At 39.4% G+C, this 18,242-nt stretch overlaps 1 protein-coding gene across 1 annotated transcript; it reads left to right on the top strand.

Moving 5' to 3' along the window:
* Nucleotides 1–3,050: 3,050 nt before the first annotated feature.
* On the top strand, nt 3,051–17,828 carry hephl1b (hephaestin-like 1b). The gene is made up of 20 exons (XM_044221523.1): nt 3,051–3,560; nt 6,035–6,279; nt 7,629–7,841; nt 8,325–8,543; nt 8,770–9,024; nt 9,612–9,780; nt 10,903–11,042; nt 11,197–11,328; nt 12,150–12,355; nt 12,791–12,935; nt 13,110–13,322; nt 14,464–14,680; nt 14,796–14,935; nt 15,018–15,143; nt 15,273–15,379; nt 15,527–15,761; nt 15,873–16,012; nt 16,332–16,485; nt 16,650–16,664; nt 17,423–17,828. Exons 1-20 carry the CDS (start codon nt 3,388–3,390, stop codon nt 17,500–17,502), a joined length of 3,324 nt encoding a protein of 1,107 aa, XP_044077458.1. The 5' UTR covers nt 3,051–3,387; the 3' UTR covers nt 17,503–17,828.
* The last annotated feature ends 414 nt before the right edge of the window (nt 17,829–18,242 follow it).

The raw sequence follows: 18,242 nt of genomic DNA, 5'->3' as shown, positions 1-18,242 counted from the left end.
TGTTTATTAAGTTCCTCAATAGCAATTTGAAATGAGCTGTTGTAATTAAATACAATACCCAGGTATTTAAAACTATGTACAATTTCTTGTATTGTCTGCATATATTAATACCATGAGTTTAATATAGCAATCTATCATAGTATCTAGCTGGCTCGCATTCATTTTGTACAAAATATTCCTCAAGATCATTCATAAATAATGTAAAAAATAGTGGAGTTAGATTTTCACCCTGTCTGACCCCAGTCACATTTCTTTTTATGAGCTCTACGTGCCATAATCAATTCTCTTTTATATTCTTTACTTTTAGCCCTAAAGTTTTCCCATTTTCCACACTTTTACATTTATTATGCATCTTCTTTGCTTTAAGGTATGCCTGTCTTTTATATCGACATTCAAAATTAAACCATACTGTCTTTTTCACATGCACAGTCTTATTCCTTTTCCACATCCTTCTAGGTAAAGTAACTATCGCACTCCCAATCATGATTCTGCATATTTCATCAGTTATTTAATCCACAGACAAAACATCCCATTTATGTAACAGATTTTCCAAATTGCTTAGCTGCATATTTTCTACATACTCTTTTCTTTTCTCCTTGTGCCATTAACCAATTTCAGTCCCATCTTTTATAACAGGGTCCTCTAAACTTTATAGTTCCCACACACTAAAAATTCGACAATACAGTGCTTATCTGAGAACAGGCAAAATCATGCACATGGCATGTTTTAGCTCAATTATTAGTCAATCACAGTGTTGTCAGTTGAGGTCATTTTCCCTATATATTTATCTTCCCCACATCTGCCATTTAAAATACAAAGAGAAAGGTTTTTGCACATATCTAAAATAGCAGTGCCATAACTGCCACAGTCTCTGGATGTATCTATTAACTTTCTCCACAGTAGTATTTGAGCCAATTCCAGTTTTTTGGCAGTACACAGCGTTTCTCCAGTATACTCATCCATGGCCATTTCATCTGTCAGGTACTTAACCCAGTCTTCTCTTTGGTATACGCATTCATGTCCCCACAGAGGAGAAGATACTGGATATCAATAGAAAGGTCAAGGATAGTTTGTGTTAGATTGTGATTTTGCTCTTGCAATATCAGTTCTTTAAACTTGAGTTGTCAAAATTTTATATTAAGAGACATGGAGAGGCACTTGGGCAAAAAGCCCATTATTCATTAAAACCAGAATTAGCTAGATTAGTATGAAAGAAATGGGTAGCTGTGTGAAGATGTAAGGTTTTGTTCTTTGCTACAATCATCACAGGTTCAATTCCCCACCTGCTCACTGTGGATGGAACTTCAGCTAAATACGTAAATCTGCGTACATCTTCAACTGCCTAAATGTGGTTTCAGATTAGGCTTAATCTGACACAAGATGTTAACCTTCACTGTAAAAAGTCCTGTTGGTGCTCAAGTGGAGGCATGTGAATACACACACTAGCATGATTTTGCCAGTGTTTTTCATAAATCTGGTGGTAGTGGAGATAATTGGTATTTATAATATTTTGTTAGACTGTAACATAAAACAGCACAAACATTCAGTAGGATGGAGCTACAAAACAAGAGAACACAATTAACTCCTGAGCTGAACTTGACCCTGGTGACCTACATAAACACAACAGATACATTTTTCAGCCTTGCTGCTTTAAAAAGGACCTTATTTTCCATTAGAACCACTGCCCAATGCACTTGTTTTTAAAGCATATCACTACTGTGCTTGGGGTGCAGATTGTACTGAGATTTGTGGGAATTATGAGAAATAGGAAGCTCAAGGATCACACTCACTTAACCAAATGAGGGGAATAAAACCAAAGTGATTAGAACATGGTTATGCTGTTTGTGTATCATCAAGGTGTGAATTAACTTTGTAAAAGGCAGAGAGAGACATCAGTTCACCCACCATGGTCTCTCAGTTGTACTGCTCAGAGTTGGTCAGTAGGTATCAGCCTCACCCTTTGATGAAGATGTAGGTGTTGGCAAGCAGGGAACAGGGAAAGGACCCAAATGCAGACAAGGGAGGCAGAATGATGACTTGAGTATTTTATTAAGAGCTTACTGGCAGATACAAGTAGGCAGACCGGTAGACGGGAAGACAGGTAGGCTGGCAGGCAGACATAAGTCCAAAAGCCAGACAAGACAGCAACAACATAGCAATGGGGACAAACTGACGAAAGAAACACAGAGACTAGACACACAGGTGAGGGCAGGATAACAGTTGAACCTTTTTAGTGCTTGGCTAACAATCCAAACTGGCAGGAAAAGCAAACAAAGACAGGAAGTAGAACTACCCGACACATGATGCAAGGAGAATATTTCTAAATAAATCAGGAAATAACCAAACACAGACCCTCAAACCATGACAGTACTGGGTTGAGGGGAATGTGCATTAATAGGATGAGTTGGCTTTAAAAATCCCCACTTAAAGTGCAGTGGTTGCACAGTATGCAACTAAGGAAATCCCTGAACAACATCAAAAACTAATTTAATGTGCTGCTATAATGTACCTCACAACCACTTTGTTGTGTAAAAAATTCCTCTGGCAGCTGCTTTATAGTCTACCTTCTGCCAAACATTGTGAAGAATCTGGACCAAAATCTATTTATTAATTTATTAGAAAGTGTGAAATCTACAAGTAGCCTATTTATTTATATATGGATTATGTAGTAAGTATGGCTGCATTATTACCAAATAGAAAAGATAAACACCAGTCCGTGGGGTTTTTCACAACCTGGAAACCTAAATTATTATTTAGTAAATGACTTTTTAACCACTAATGAAGCCACAACTAGTATACAACTTATTTAAGGTGACTTATTAGAAAGTGGTAAATCTTGATTTAACATGATTTAAAACTAATTAATCTGATTTTCAAAATGTGAAAATCACGACAGCTAATTTCACGGCCTGAAAACTGAATGTTTCCTCGTCAGTTTCCCAAAGACAGGCGTCTCTAAAATAGCGCTCAAAACTGTACAGATACCAGCTGACTAACGTGCTTATTCATCACCTCTGAAAAATTGACAGCCAATTCAGACGCCCCATGGTGCTTGAGTCTGCATTTTCACATAAGTAGAGCAATTAACTTTAATTTCCCGGGAGACAACATCTTACAATTTAACACAAAGTTAACGCGAGAACATTGAGCGGTTTATCATCGTCGTACGTCTGATACCACAGGAGGCGGTCACACCGTTGTTGCTCTCTGGCTGAATAGGCCAACTGTTTTCCTTTAGGCTACAGAGTTCCATGAGTGCTGCAGCTCCAACGCACAGTGTACGTGCTTGCATGGAAGCGTCAACGGAGGTTTTCCACTTTCTGCTTTTGAACCAAAACCAAAAACCTAAACACGCAGCCCTGCATCTGAAGGAGCGATCATCTGAACATGGCAAGGACTTTGGTGCTGTTTGCGAGTTGTTTGTTGTTTCTGCTCTCCTCTGGCGCGGAGGGGACGCGCAGCAGGGAGAGAGTTTACTATGTGGGGATCATTGAGGACTGGTGGGATTATGCGCCCAGTGGAAAAAACCTGCTTAACGGTGAAGACGTCGAAAATGACGAGTGAGTTGCGATACAGTCAAGTTATTCGGAAATTATTTACTGATAATGAGGATAATTAAATTAATGCCATCACCTGCTCATTTGATCATTTTGAGATTACTCTAAAGTGATTATAAGTACTGTGAAACCCCCCTAAAGAGCCCCATCTTTTTAATCGATGTAAATAGGCTACAGAGATTACAAAAAAGTTTTAGGTCAAATGTTGTACAGTATGTAATTTTGTCAGGGCGTGACGGTGTCTAGACCTCTGAAGGCATTGGTGTGTGCTTGGCTGGCAGTCTGGCAGATCCACAGGAAAGATGACAGTAACAGTGAATGATGTCTTCTTTCATGAGCTTAGAGGCTTCCTTTGCTATGTGTTACACTGACCAAAATAAATTCAGGAAACAGGACATTCAGGAAATTCAGGACAGCTGCCCCTCATATAAATGAGAGAAGAAAATACTGTGATGTTAGTAGATCAGAATCAGAAATACTTTATTGATCCCAGAGGGGAAACTCTTTTACAGCAGCTCACTATCACGTCAGTGCACACAAGAATAGAAGTTCTAAGCAAATCAAAATATAATACACTATAATACAGGCAAGATAAATTAAGTACAAAGTGGATATAAGTATAAAATCCACTTTGTACTTAATTTATCTTGCCTGTATTATAGTGTATAGATTATGTAGATTGCTGCACTTTAAGAATAAACAGAAAGATGTAAAAGGGTGCAATGAGAATATCCAAGTCGGGGAGGATTTTCTGAATGCTTCCCAATTGTGACTATGACCCTTTAATTTATTTTGCAGTTAAGTTTTAGACGGATTGTCGAGCGCCCAAATAATACTGTTAACCTGACTGGCAATGGTGTCCCTCTGGGCTGTATATCACATATAGGCAGGTTATCGTTTTTGGTCACTGCTCAGATAGCTGGTTAAGGGTGATCTCTTAATTAATGAGATACCGGACAACTTTTATTTGACTGTCATTGTGTTCATAGTGATGTTTTAGCAGTTGACAGAGATGGACTTGTTATTAAAGAAAAGCCTAAGTTGAAATAAAAGCCCATTATCATATGAAGGCATATGATGGATATAATTATGATAGCTAACTTTGAAGCATTACACAACTGTTGCATCCTGTCATAATGCTGGAGTTTCCAGACTTAGCCAATCTGCTTTCACAACACTCAGTGACGAATACCAAATATACACAGGCACAGCCATGTTCACACAACATTGGCTGTTCTCAAACCAAGCTATTTTAGCATACATTGAACAATAATTCTTCTCTGGATATTGTCTATTTGTTCTTCCCATTTTATTGATTATTGAATCCATAGGCAGATCATTTCTACTAATGATACTTCCTCCAGTTGGTGGCTCTCATACATGGCCCTTCATTAAAAAAAAATGTAATATCAGCAAATGGAAAACCAAGATGTGGTGTGTTTTACTATAACCGTGATGCAGTTGCATGGCATTTCAATAACATAGGTACATAGATTGCAACATAGAGATGCTTGTCTCAAATCTCATCAGTACTGAAATAAACAAACCTGTGTCCTGTTTAATGGTGATGAATTAATGTGAGGTGGAGGTAGCACATTATCACTAAATTGGTCTGACCAGGTGCTCAGTGAAAGCCCCTTTATCAGACTGTCAGCGAGGTTGTCAGTACGACCCATTTGTGAATCTAGTTAATGTAATGCTTTTGGTCCTCCCTGTTGCTCTGGTTCCTGAATATACAGTAGCAAAACTGTGTTTGCCACAGCTCCAGTAACAGGTTATTTGCCCACAGAAACGTGTAATCACAATAATGACAAGTCTAATCGTTAGAGAGCTGCAACCGGATACAATTTGTTCTGCGGAATTACATCTACCGTTAAGGGATTTGTGTCCTAGTTCATGTCATTTTAAAATAAAATTTAGTCTGTTATTGACAATGAAGTTAAATAATCTCAAAGATAAATCAGTATGTGGGCTGCAATGGCATATTTGCAGTTTGGTACTTTTTATACTGATAATACTGTATTAATTACATACAGTTGCATAGTTGGTTATAGTCATACAGTCTGTATCTTGACAATAATTAGGCTGCTGCACTGTTGTCAAAGTGGTGAAATTGTGTTTGCAAACAGTGGCTGCTGTGTTTCTCCTCGTATTTATAGACTAGCTCACAAGCATCTTTATTCTATAGCTGTGATTTTTTTATAGCACTTATATTTTACTTATTGTGCCTTACACTTATTTGTGCTTCTTTTTTTGTAAAAAAAAAACTATGTATGTAGCATGATAGGGAGATAAAAATGCATGTCACTGTGCACTTCTGTATTGTATAATATGACAATAACCTGACCTTGATCTTAAGAGATGCCCAACAAAACAGGATTAATAGCTGTCTCTTTCTCTCCTCCTTCTGTGTAACCACTGCTCTGTCTGTATCTTCTCTTCTGTTTCTTTTAATCTTCTTTCCACTTCTATCTCAGGCATGCATCTGTATTCCTGGAAAAAGGCCCCCACCGTATTGGCAGTGTTTATAAGAAAGCCATGTTCCGACAGTATACAGATGCTACGTACCGCCTTCTGGCCCCCCGACCTGCCTGGTTGGGCTTCTTGGGGCCCATACTGCGAGCTGAGGTTGATGACGTTATTGTGGTCCACATGAAGAACTTTGCGACCAGGAACTACTCTATGCATCCTCATGGAGTTTTCTATGAGAAGAATGCAGAGGGTATATTATTACATAATGCATATACTGTATGTACACATAGAAACACACTTTCTGCATTTACACACAGAAAGACAAAATGCAAAATCAATTAGATGTCCCTCAGACAGAAGGGACACCTGTTCATAGAAAATGATACCTAGTAGTTGCTGTAATATAAATAGTAAGCATGATAAGTACCATAATTCTTCAGATGGAAAAGTGCCAAGTGGACTGCAAATATTTTTTTAACTAATGAATTCTGGATGATATACTATAAATGGATAGCAGTTTGGCAGTTTGTGCACTAATGTATTACAAAAACAACACATTAGGTTTCAGGAATTCAGCAATGGGGACATCACTACAGATGTCTGAGGGAGTAAGTTTGACTGTTCACAAAGTTTCTGATTCATTCAACAAGTGACACTGGTCTGCTAAATTCTTAAGTGAGCTAAATTCTCCGTTTCATTCAGACCATGGCTAATTTCTCCTGGAAAAAAAATATTATTGTTGTATTATAACATAATGTACTGGAGCCATTATCAAGAGATTTGCCTCAGATTTCCCACAGTCTTTAAAGTTTTGGCAATTAGTTTAGAACAGTGGGACTGACTGTGCAGCCTGAAAGTAGGATGTCTTGACATCTGTTGCTGCTCTGGTTCAGTGCCAGGCTGTCTCTGATAACAGGCTGAAAAGAAAAAGGACTAGCAAATGTGATACGGCCTAAAATAGTCCAATGTGGCCTGTGTGAGTGTGCAAAAAGTGACAAAGCACAATTTCAGTTCTCTTGTCAGATACTTCTCTTAAGTATTCTGAACTTTGCAGCTCTTTGTTATAGAACTAGTTTTTATAAACAGGATTGGGCAGGAAGTGAGAGAGATGTGGGAATAGAGGAGTAGGAAGAGGAAGGGGAGGAGTGGTGTCAACTCATGAAGACATACTGATAAAATCAGCTAAAGCATGTCATGTGACGAGTACAAATTGGTCCAGAGGTCAGTGTACCCATGCTGTCTGTCACTAAGAATGAGGTAATTTATGTTTTTATAGCTCACATACACTTACACACGTGGAGGCTGAAAGCTTAACGGAGATAACACCCATAGAGGCAATGGATATGACCTTGATTTGGGAAACCATTGAAGAATGTGGTGATTAAAACTCTCTGTAGTCGATGAATCATTTATTTCATACATATTTTCGACATCATACTACAGTACTCAGTTTCCAAAATTGTGCTTGTTAAACAGAGCCTCAAGACCATGTCATTGTTTTCTATTGACATAAAGTGAAAGCATACAGGCTCAACTGCTCTCTAAACTTCAGAGGAAACAGAGTGATCTCAGCATAAACATCTTGTATTTGTCTACCAGGGGCACTCTATCCAGATGGGACATCAAACAAGTTGAAGAAGGACGACTCTGTTCCCCCGGGAGGCAGCTACACCTACCGCTGGGAGGTCAGACCAGAATTTGCCCCCACAGATGACGATGCCAACTGCCTGACCTGGGTCTACCACTCTCACGTGGATGCTCCCAAGGACATCGCCTCAGGACTTATCGGGGCTCTCCTCACCTGTAAGAAAGGTGTGAAGACATGTGACTTACATGCTCATTAATCTTATTGATTTTAAATCAGAAGAAATGTTTCTCATAATGTGTCTGTATATTGCCTGTTGGGTTACCTCTCTGGATTCATCATTTGTATGCCAAATCAAGTAAAATCAAATACATTTGTATATCCCTTTACCATAGTAACAGTCACCAATGGCTTCCCCACACCCGTTTTTAAAAAAGTAATTACACCAACACTCCCTAGCCTTAAGCATTTAGTGACAACAATGAAAAACCGAAGAAATCTTCATAAGATAAACAAATATAGTGGGAAACCACAGGGAGAATTATAAAGCTTTATTCCACTTTCCGGGCCTATCATGCACCCGATGGATGCTGAGATGGTGGGAACACAAAGATTCAGTGTTCCTTTATCTGTGCTTGACTACATAAATATGTAACATTTTAACCCCCGTCCTGCATGTTTTTCTATGTCTCATTTCTCTATGAGCGCAGGAATCTTGAAGGAGACTAACGATCCAGTCCAGGGTCAGACAAAGCCAGAGTCGGTTGTAGAGTCAATCCGAAATGATGTGGACCAGGATGTCTTCCTGATGTTCAATGTGGTGGATGAAAACCTGAGTTGGTACCTGGAGGACAACATTGAGACCTGCTCTGATCCAGCTCGAGTCAACCAAGAAGACCCAGACTTTGTGGAGTCAAACCTGATGCACGGTGAGAAATGATTTTCACAAAATCTAAATACACTCATCTCAGTGTTCTTCCTTTCCCATCTCCCCTACATCCTGCTGCCCCTACATTCTTTAATTTCTTATGTTATGTGAGTTACTAATCACTTCAAATCACTAATTCTTAAAACAAAGTGCATTAAAGAAGGTTTAAAGGCTACATTTGTTCTCTTTGTCCTTTCCCCTAACCTCTGTTTTTCTCTGTGTGACAGCTATTAGTGGGTACGTGTTTGGTAACCTGCCCAGAATCCAGTTATGCCAGCACCGTGCAGTAGCCTGGCATTTGTTTGGCATGGGTAACGAGGTGGACATTCATTCTGCCTTTTTCCACGGGAATACACTGCTGGACCGTGGCCACCGCACCGACGTCCTCAGCCTGTTCCCAGCCACGTTTGCTACAGCTGAGATGGTCCCAAAAACAAAAGGAAAGTGGCAGCTGACCTGCCAGGTTAATGACCACTTGCAGGGTAGGGCACCTGACCTTTAACCTCTGTGTCACCTTTGACCTCTCTGCTCTGAGACCCCTCTGTTATTTTGTCAAAGCAAGATGTTATCAGAGCTCGTAGTTTTGATCTTAACATTCCAGCACTTGTATTTTAAGGCCGTCCGAAGTCCAGTGAACATAGAACTGAATGAACCATACTTGCTCAACATATTGTGAATAATGCTGACACTTAATGAGACACAAAATACCTTTCCTTTGAATCATACCAGGCTTTCCATAATGGACTATTCATATCTCTGTGGCTTTAAAGAAACATATACAAATATATTTACTATACAAATCACACCTTTGGTAGTTTTTCTGTGTCCTCTCAGGCTATGGAAGTGAATTCTCATGCTAAAGGAAAAGATAAGGAAGTTAAAAGTGTTAACTGAACCCTGGAATATTTCTTATTTTGTAGACTGTAAGACCTGAACTTTAGACTTGTCAGTTTGATTTTCAGCCATTAAGATTTCCTGAGGCTCTGAAGCTCAAGTTTCACCACAAGCTTTTACTTTGTACATGTGAATTATGGTCTGTGTAATGTTTGTGTCTATTTATCTATTCCAGCTGGGATGCAGGCCTTTTATGAAGTGAAGTCCTGTGGCAGTGAGGCCAGTTCAACAGTGATGGGCGGTGTTGTGAGAAATTACTACCTGGCAGCAGAGAACCTCCTGTGGAGCTATGCTTCCTCGGGAATGGATCTGATTAATAATGTATCCCTTACAGAGGCTGGCAGGTGGGCAGAAACCTTATCAAATTATGAGTGACATACTGCTGCATCCTACTTAATCAGTGGTACCAGTGAGGGTCACTGCAAGATAAAAGTTAAATCATTATTAGCCCAATGTAATTCAAAACTCTACTGAAGTTTGTACCAAACACACAGTGAGCTGGGCCCTTGTGGTTTCATGCCAGCTGTCTGCCAACTATGTAGGTTATTAGGGGTCATGTCCATATATCTTGTTTTATAGCCTAATCTGGTGTGTTCATCACAGTCCGTCTGCCCAAAAGAGTTGTTGAAAATTTGTTTTTGTCCAAATTTAGCCAAAGAAGACATCATTTTGTATTTATTTATTCCCCATATAGTCGTTGTCAAACATACAGTTTTATAGAACCTCAAGTTTACAATATGAGACTATCCTGTTGTCATGGTTAAATAACACCTAGGAGCCTTAAAGTTGCACCTTTTTAACAAACTGAAAATATGTCTTAATCTTTTGTTAGGATGGGGGTTAGGCTCAATCCCAAACCAATTATATGATGCAACTGGAACAAATCTCTTTACAAGTGTAATAAAATCATTAGATATCCATGAAATGTCACCAGCCACTAATACAAAATAAGGCCTGTTTTTTATAGCCAGGCAGCTGCATGGTCCAAAAGTCTAATATGTCAGATGGACATTTTTTGCATTAGGAACGTACAACCTCAGTAGTTTTGGAGAAGGAAAAACAGGAGCTAACTAACTCTGGAGGTAATCACTAATTCATTAAGGGGTGAACTATCACTAAGGCTTGTAAAACCCCTGAACAAAGTTGCCTGTCTGTGTGTTTAGCCTCTGGACAGGGCTGGTTATATGAGCTGGCCATTCCTGTGATGAGGCAGTTTTGTTGTGTCTAGAATAAACGGTGTGGGTAGTGATGCAGTTGTTATTGTGTCTTTTTTTTATTGTTCCCTGACCCAACACATTGAAACCCCTGGCCAGCTGTTTGCTCTGTTCCGTTTATCTGTACTATGAAAAGCCACATTGCTGTTTCACATGGCTGGGCCACATATTTATTGCAACCCACATCACTTCTTTTCTGCCCCCCTCACTGACAGTATCACATGCTTCATACCCCCCCCTTTTCTCTCATAGTGCATCAGAGATGTTTTTTGGCAGAGATGGTGGAAGGATCGGAGGTCAGTATCTGAAAGTGATATACAAAGAGTACACAGACAATACCTTCACCACCAAAAAACCACCAACAACAGATTCTCAACACTTAGGAATCTTAGGTAAGGCTTCCCTTATTCACCAAGTTCCTGATTTGCCAGAAATCACGTACTCCCTCTTTTGTGTCTTATTTACTGCTACACTGGTGTCTTGTCTTTCACCCAAGTTCTCTCAACACCTCTTGTCTGGTCACAATGTTCTTCTGCCATTGTCCAGGTCCAGTCTTGAGGGCAGAGGAAGGAGACACTCTCAGAGTGACATTCATGAATAAAGCTAATAGAAACTACAGCATCCAGCCTCATGGCCTGCACTATGATGAACACTTTCAGGGAAGCAGCTATGAGGACGGTGAGGAGTCAGTTGCATTACCAAGAAAAAATTCAATAGCTATGATGTCTTTTAATTGTTTGATTTCAGGACTCAACTTGAGTGATACTAAGGGGAGATGATTCATTACACTGTATTTTATAAACAGAAGCTGTACCCAATGGTTAACAATTCAGATTGACAGAGGCATACATTTGCATGAATTTATTTCATTTGATTAAAGACCCAAAGTTCAAATGCTAATTGGCAACTGAGAAACCTTTTCTGTATGACCAGTTTAGCATGAAGGGATGAAAATATCTGCACACCTTCAACAAAAATAAAAATAAAAGTAATGCACGAACTGTGTTGCAATAGAATAAGTTTGAATTTCAGAATACCTCAAATAAAAAATAAAAAAACAGTTTTCAGGCTCAGTTTACAGGCACAAGGTGCAAAAGCCTATTTCTAAACACCAATTGGCTCGTTAATTTAAAGATGCTTAAGACACATTGGAATAATGATACAGCTGCTATTATTATTATGTAATTAAAATACATGCTTCATATCAGTAGCACTGAAAGAGTCAAGCAACATGATTGAATCTATTTTCAAGGTAGCACTACCACACAAAGTTTCCAAATACAAGTGTCGTAATTTCTTGATTTGTCATGTGACCACATGCATCACCTTAAATAAACTGAAGCAGTAGGAAAGGCCCACACTGAAGACAACAACACTGGAGCTAAGCAAAGTGATGAGAGAAAATCACGATCCCTCTTGTCTGTTGTCTGTGCAGATGAACAGGTGACTGAAGTGACAGCAGATATGATTATTTTTGTTCTTTGTGTGCAATACCATAGGTGTCGATAAGCCAGGCTCCCACGTTGGTCCAGGGGAGAACTTCACCTACATCTGGCAGGTGCTAGAAGGTCCATCTTCATCTGATTCTCCCTGTGTCCCCTACCTATACTACTCTGCCACTGATCCTGCCATGGACACCAACTCTGGATTAGTGGGACCTCTGCTCGTGTGCAAGAAAGGAACGCTGGGAGAGAAAGGAACCCAGGTGCTGCTTTTATTATCCATTCACACACAGAAATGCAGGAAATTATCGCATTTTAGAAGCTTAAACCAGTAAATGTTTGTTTTTTCCCTTGTTGAATGATTTTATTAAATGATTGTCAATGATATATTTTCTTCCAGACGATTGATCGAAAATTTGTTTCAACACTATTGCGATTAGATCAGATTAAATGAAACTTGTCGGGAAAGTGGGCCATTGCATATAAGATAGCTAAGATGAGAATATAATACAGTGCTGAAGATAATATAGCATACAGTTTACATCTTTGATAGACAGGCATTTACATTTACATGTTCAGAGGTGTGTGTACGAGTCTAAAACAACATAATACATTTTTAGTTTTTATGCTGTTAACTGCAGCTACAATCTGAAAACCCTACACATCCTTATTGTTAATGTGTGTGCATTGTTTAACAGAAGGGTGTGGATAAGGAGTTATTCCTTCTGTTTTCTGTCATGGATGAAAACATGAGCTGGTATTTGGAGGACAATATCAAGCTGTTCGGCAGCAACAAGACAAATCCAGAAGACGCGGACTTCGAGGAGAGCAATAAGATGCATGGTAATCAGTATGTGTGTTTTACATCACTGTCTGTATTTAATTTGAATATTATTTGATTTATACTTATTGTAGCTCACATACCATTTGACCATGTGTTTGAGTGCCATTTCTGGTATTTCTTTAGTATTTTCTTACATGTCTCTGTATTTTTTTAAATCTTTCTTGTCATTTCAGCTGTAAACGGACTCATGTATGGGAACCTTCTCGGACTGGAGATGTGTGCCGGGGACAAAGTTACGTGGTACACCTTTGGGCTAGGTACAGAGGTGGACATCCATGGTGTTTATTTTGAGGGGAACACCTTCAAGAAGCAGAGCACAACGCGTGACACCATCGGCCTGTTCCCTCACACCACTGCTACTGCAGCAATGCAGCCAAACACTCCTGGTTAGTCCTATTACATACACACGCATGCACACTCAAAAACCACATCCCTTTCCCTCACACACATTGTCAAAGTTCATCCATACTTCATGTTTTGTTTGACAGGCAGATTTGTTCTTTACAAATGTGCTTAGACAACCTTGGGAGAATGTTTTTCTGTGACGTGTACACTACTCCCAACACTTGGCAACAGGAAACATCAATAACTACAATGCAAACAGGAAATGTCAAAACTATCTGTAGTTTCTATTATTTACAGTATCCTGAGATATGTTTGAGGGCTTCATCCCAGCCCGGTTAAAGGAAAATAATGAATGATGTTGAAGTTGCAAATCTAGACTACTTTATAAAGTTATCCCCTATGTTTTCTTGAATTAGATGTACTTAGGTATAGAGTTAAAGAAAAATACTTCTCTATTTCTCAAAATCACTGACATCAGATTTTAGAAAATATTGTAAATACAGTTCAATATAATGGCAAATGTGTTACATTTGAATGACTTGGGCTGTCAAAATCAAATATGAATACAGATACACATTGTACATGTGTCATTGAGATACTGTATGGTTATTTCTTTTGGATTCCCTGAAGTCCAGAGATCAACAAAGGATTCTTTATAAATCCCCTCCAGACATATTTTAAGACATAGAAAAATATTCTACTTTGAAACATAATTTGTATCTGATAGGTGTTTCCTACAAAAGAGTTTCAATTAACAAGTTAACAATTTTTTAAATTACATCTACTTCTCCCTCATTGAAAAATCCTGAACCTATGAATATACTTTTTTTTTCTTCATTTCAAACTCTGCACATACATACTTCTGCACAGTGAAGCTCAAACATCCAAGTAAAGTAACAATAAGCAACACACATTTTTGAGTGGAGGGTGGCTTTAAAATTGCTCAGATAGCACAAAACACACTCTAAATGCATAGAACATAAAAACTGTGTAACAATGTGCAGTCTACATGATTCAGGCAAACCCAACATGCAGACATTTGCAATGCACTGTAAACCACAAGTCAGTGCAACACAGAAGAAAAACCACTAAAGTGCATTCATAGAGCTACAGTACAAATGCTTATACAAACATATCCATTCATGTGCCCAGATCCTTGACCTATTTTCATTCTCCTGGCAGGTGTGTACGAGGTGAGCTGCAGAGTAACAGACCACTACTCTGCTGGCATGAGGCAGCAGTACAGAGTGAACCTCTGCCCGAAACACAAATTGAAGCACACACACACAGAGCCAACCAAGATTGTGCAGTATTTCATTAGTGCTGAAGAAATAGAGTGGGACTACTCACCTGAGAGAGACTGGGAGCTGGAGAAACACCACACCACATCAGAGGACAGGTGTGTGAGTAAGATAATTGCAGGATGATGTATTTCAGTGTTGTAACCGGAGCCTCAGATTAATGGCATAACTTTACTGTTTGTTAATAGAAGCAAATTGGTACGTGTCTCCCAGTCCAGGCAATATATTTGTGGAGAAAGGGAAAAACAGAATTGGCTCGCGCTACAAGAAGGTGGTGTATAGAGAATACACTGATGACACCTTCAGAGTTCAGAAGAAACGTCAGCCCAACCAACAACACTTGGAAATTATTGGTAAGCTTAGATGTTCTTTATGCTGTTTTTTTTTTAACCAAGAAAAGACTGAAGAAGATATGGGTTTTCTTTTCCCCTGTAGGTCCAATAATCAAAGCAGAGGTAGGAGAGCAAATCGTGATCACATTCAAGAACAAAGCCAGCCGTCCATACTCGATTAGCGCACATGGAGTTAGGGCCAGCGGCGCACACATTCCTGTCAGACCTGGTAAAATAAAATATAATAAATACAATGCATGCTGTTTGCAAAACGCATTTGTTGGTGTTTTCTAACAAAAGGCCTTTTCTCAGAAGCACTGGATTGATATGTGTTTGTTTTATGTTCTCTTGCCTTCAGGCTACATAATCGAGTTGACATGGGATGTTCCCATAAGCTCTGGTCCAGGGGTCTCAGATCCTAACTGCATCTCTTACGCCTACTACTCCAATGTTGATTTCATTAAGGTACATATTTCCTGTATACAGTAACACTCACATGGAAGCACATAATTCAGTGTTGCTGTAAAAAGAATTTGTTAACTTGCATGTTAAGGAAGGAGAGTTGAAGTATTCGATGTTTGTGACAGAGCGGTGTCATTTGTTTATGTTCAGGATCTGTACAGTGGTCTCCTGGGGCCTCTGGTGATATGCAGGCCTGGTACTCTGCAGCACGGTGAGGGGCCCGAAAGACAGAGGGGTGATGTGGAGAAGGAGTTTGCTCTTCTCTTTATGGTGCATGATGAAAACCAGTCCTGGTACTTGGACGACAACATCAGAACATACCTCGGTGTTGACCCTGATACCTTCATTCCAGGCGAAGACTTTGAGGAGAGTAACCTGATGCACGGTAAGAGATAAAATTATGGTTTTCCTGTTACACCTGTGTCCGCGTGTCTCTGTCTGATGCTATGTGTGATGGTGTGAGTGTAATCTCTACGTGCGAATGTGTCTATTGAAGGGATCAATGGTAAGCTGTACGGTAACCTCCATGGACTGGTGATGATGCAGGGCCAGAAAGTTGACTGGTATCTTCTGGGCATGGGCAACGAAGTGGACATGCACACCGTTCACTTCCACGCTGAGACTTTCACCTACAAGGTAACCCTCACCAGCTTATTGTTATTCAGAGTTAAAACAGTACCAGGCAAATTATATATATACAGATAACACAGGTCTTATCAGAAAGTGGTGCTGCAACACAGAAAAATCCCCATTCTGCCATATTTACACAGTGTAGAACTGGTCTGTTTGAATTAAATCAAATAATGAAATTGATATATCGGGTGTGGTCATCATTGGCATTCAAAAATTCTCCATGCCCACAGAGTAAGTTTCTCGGCTCACTTTATTTACTGGTGCTTATTTCCTCATCTTTGTTCCCCATTATTGTACTGTATGTGCTGTGTGTGTGTGTCAGACGGACCGTGTGCATCGTGCAGACGTCTTTGACCTCTTCCCCGGGACTTTCCAGACTGTGGAGATGGTTGCCGGAAACCCAGGGACTTGGTTGCTCCACTGTCACGTGACTGACCACATCCATGCAGGCATGGAGACCACTTTCACCATCAAAGGTGTGTGTGTGTGTGTGTGTGTGTGTGTGTGTGTGTGTGTGTGTGTGTGTGTGTGTGTGTGTTGTGTGTGAAAGTGCATTTACATATTCAATATATAGATGGGTATGAACATCTATTGAATAGGATTTGGCTAACATCTCACGTTTTATCTTTTTCATTTCCAGAAAACTCCTCACATGGTAAGATCTGTTTTCTTGACAAAAAGATGCACAAATTATTGGAACACCTCACACAGTATTTAAGTACTGTGTTGACACCTTAACATTACGTAACATTAAATCTAGATTAATTATGAAGCAAATTAAATTCAGCATACATTTGATGTAACACTGTACCCCACCCCACATAATCTAAAACTTTAAGACTATTAATAGTTTAATTTGGTCTGGTCACAGCCACAGCATACCATTCATTTCTCTTGTCTAGTTTAACACAGGTCAAAAGTGGGACAGCAGGTATTGGACTTTTTCTGTCTGTGCTGTTATGTAATAGATGTGGAATGTTTTGTTGAATGTTATCTATCTTTGCTTAGTTAGTATTGGGTATAGGAATAAAATATATCATTTAGGTCAGTCATTCCTTTAGAGTTGTGGCACTTGAAAGATGTGGTGCAGCAGATAAATTCTTGACGATATAAACTTTGATATTAGTGCTACCTGTTTTAAAGCCCTGATTAGACAAAACTAATTGTGAAAATTTTAAAATTGTGACCTTCAAATATCGGATCGGACATTTCTGGTAATCCTGTAACACTGAATGCACCACTAAATAAGTAAATTCAAAGATATAGCAAAGACACACAGGTTTTGACTCATGTTGTGCATTTAAGAGCAGATTTTGTAGTAAAACTCTGAATGTTACAAGAAGTCATAGTTGTTTCATCATGTACTTATCATGTCCCTCCCCTCCTGTCTCTGACTTCCTTTTTCTGCTGCAGCACCAGGAATTGAAGGCTCCATAAAGACGCTGCTGCTCTCGCTGGTACTTGGTTTAATGGCTGTAGGTGGACTCCACTAATGTGACAGAGGGGTCCCCCCATAGCTATATAGTTTAGAGAATGTTATAGATCCAGGACGAAACTGACAGAAGAGCAGGACTCAGAGAAAAGGTGGTGGGCAGGTTTACAAGGGGGATGCATTTTGCCCATTTTGCTAACAAGAGGGATGGCATCCCCCGTCATCCCCTATCAAATCGCCTACTGGTGTTACCACGAGAGTGGTCATTACTGCACGTAAAAAATCCAGGGACAAAATCACTGTTGCATATGTATTTGCTGGAGGTTATGTATGTAAATATCAAGCAATGATCAGGCAAGTCACAATATACAGTGGTGTGAAAAAGTGTTTGACCCCTTTCTGATTTCTTATTTTTTTGCATGTTACACTTAAATGTTTCAGATTATCAAACAAATTTAAATATTAGTCAAAGATAACACAAGTAAACACAAAATGCAGTTTTTAAATGAAGGTTGTTATTATTAAGGGGAAACAAAATCCAAACCTACATGGCCATGTGTGAAAAAGTGATTGCCCCCTAAACCTTAATAACTGGTTGGGCCACCCTTAGCAGCAACAACTGCAATCAAGCGTTTGCGATAACTTGCCAGGAGTCTTTTACAGCGCTGTAGAGGAATTTTGGCCCACTTATCTTTGCAGAATTGTTGTAATTCAGCCACATTGGAGGGTTTTCGAGCATGAACTGCCTTTTTAAGGTCATGCCACAGCATCTCAATAGGATTCAGGTCAGGACTTTGACTA

This window comes from Siniperca chuatsi, linkage group LG14 (genome assembly GCF_020085105.1).
Source record: "Siniperca chuatsi isolate FFG_IHB_CAS linkage group LG14, ASM2008510v1, whole genome shotgun sequence".
Taxonomy (NCBI): domain Eukaryota; kingdom Metazoa; phylum Chordata; class Actinopteri; order Centrarchiformes; family Sinipercidae; genus Siniperca; species Siniperca chuatsi.
This window is presented reverse-complemented; position numbering and strand designations above follow the sequence as displayed.

Bases quoted from the DNA above. Each gene is read 5' to 3' on its own strand.
- hephl1b (XM_044221523.1), top strand. From the start codon at position 3,388: ATGGCAAGGACTTTGGTGCTGTTTGCGAGTTGTTTGTTGTTTCTGCTC. The intron at 7,842-8,324 runs GTGTGAAGACAT...CTATGAGCGCAG, and splicing joins TCTCCTCACCTGTAAGAAAG to GAATCTTGAAGGAGACTAAC. The intron at 12,936-13,109 runs GTAATCAGTATG...TTGTCATTTCAG, and splicing joins GGAGAGCAATAAGATGCATG to CTGTAAACGGACTCATGTAT.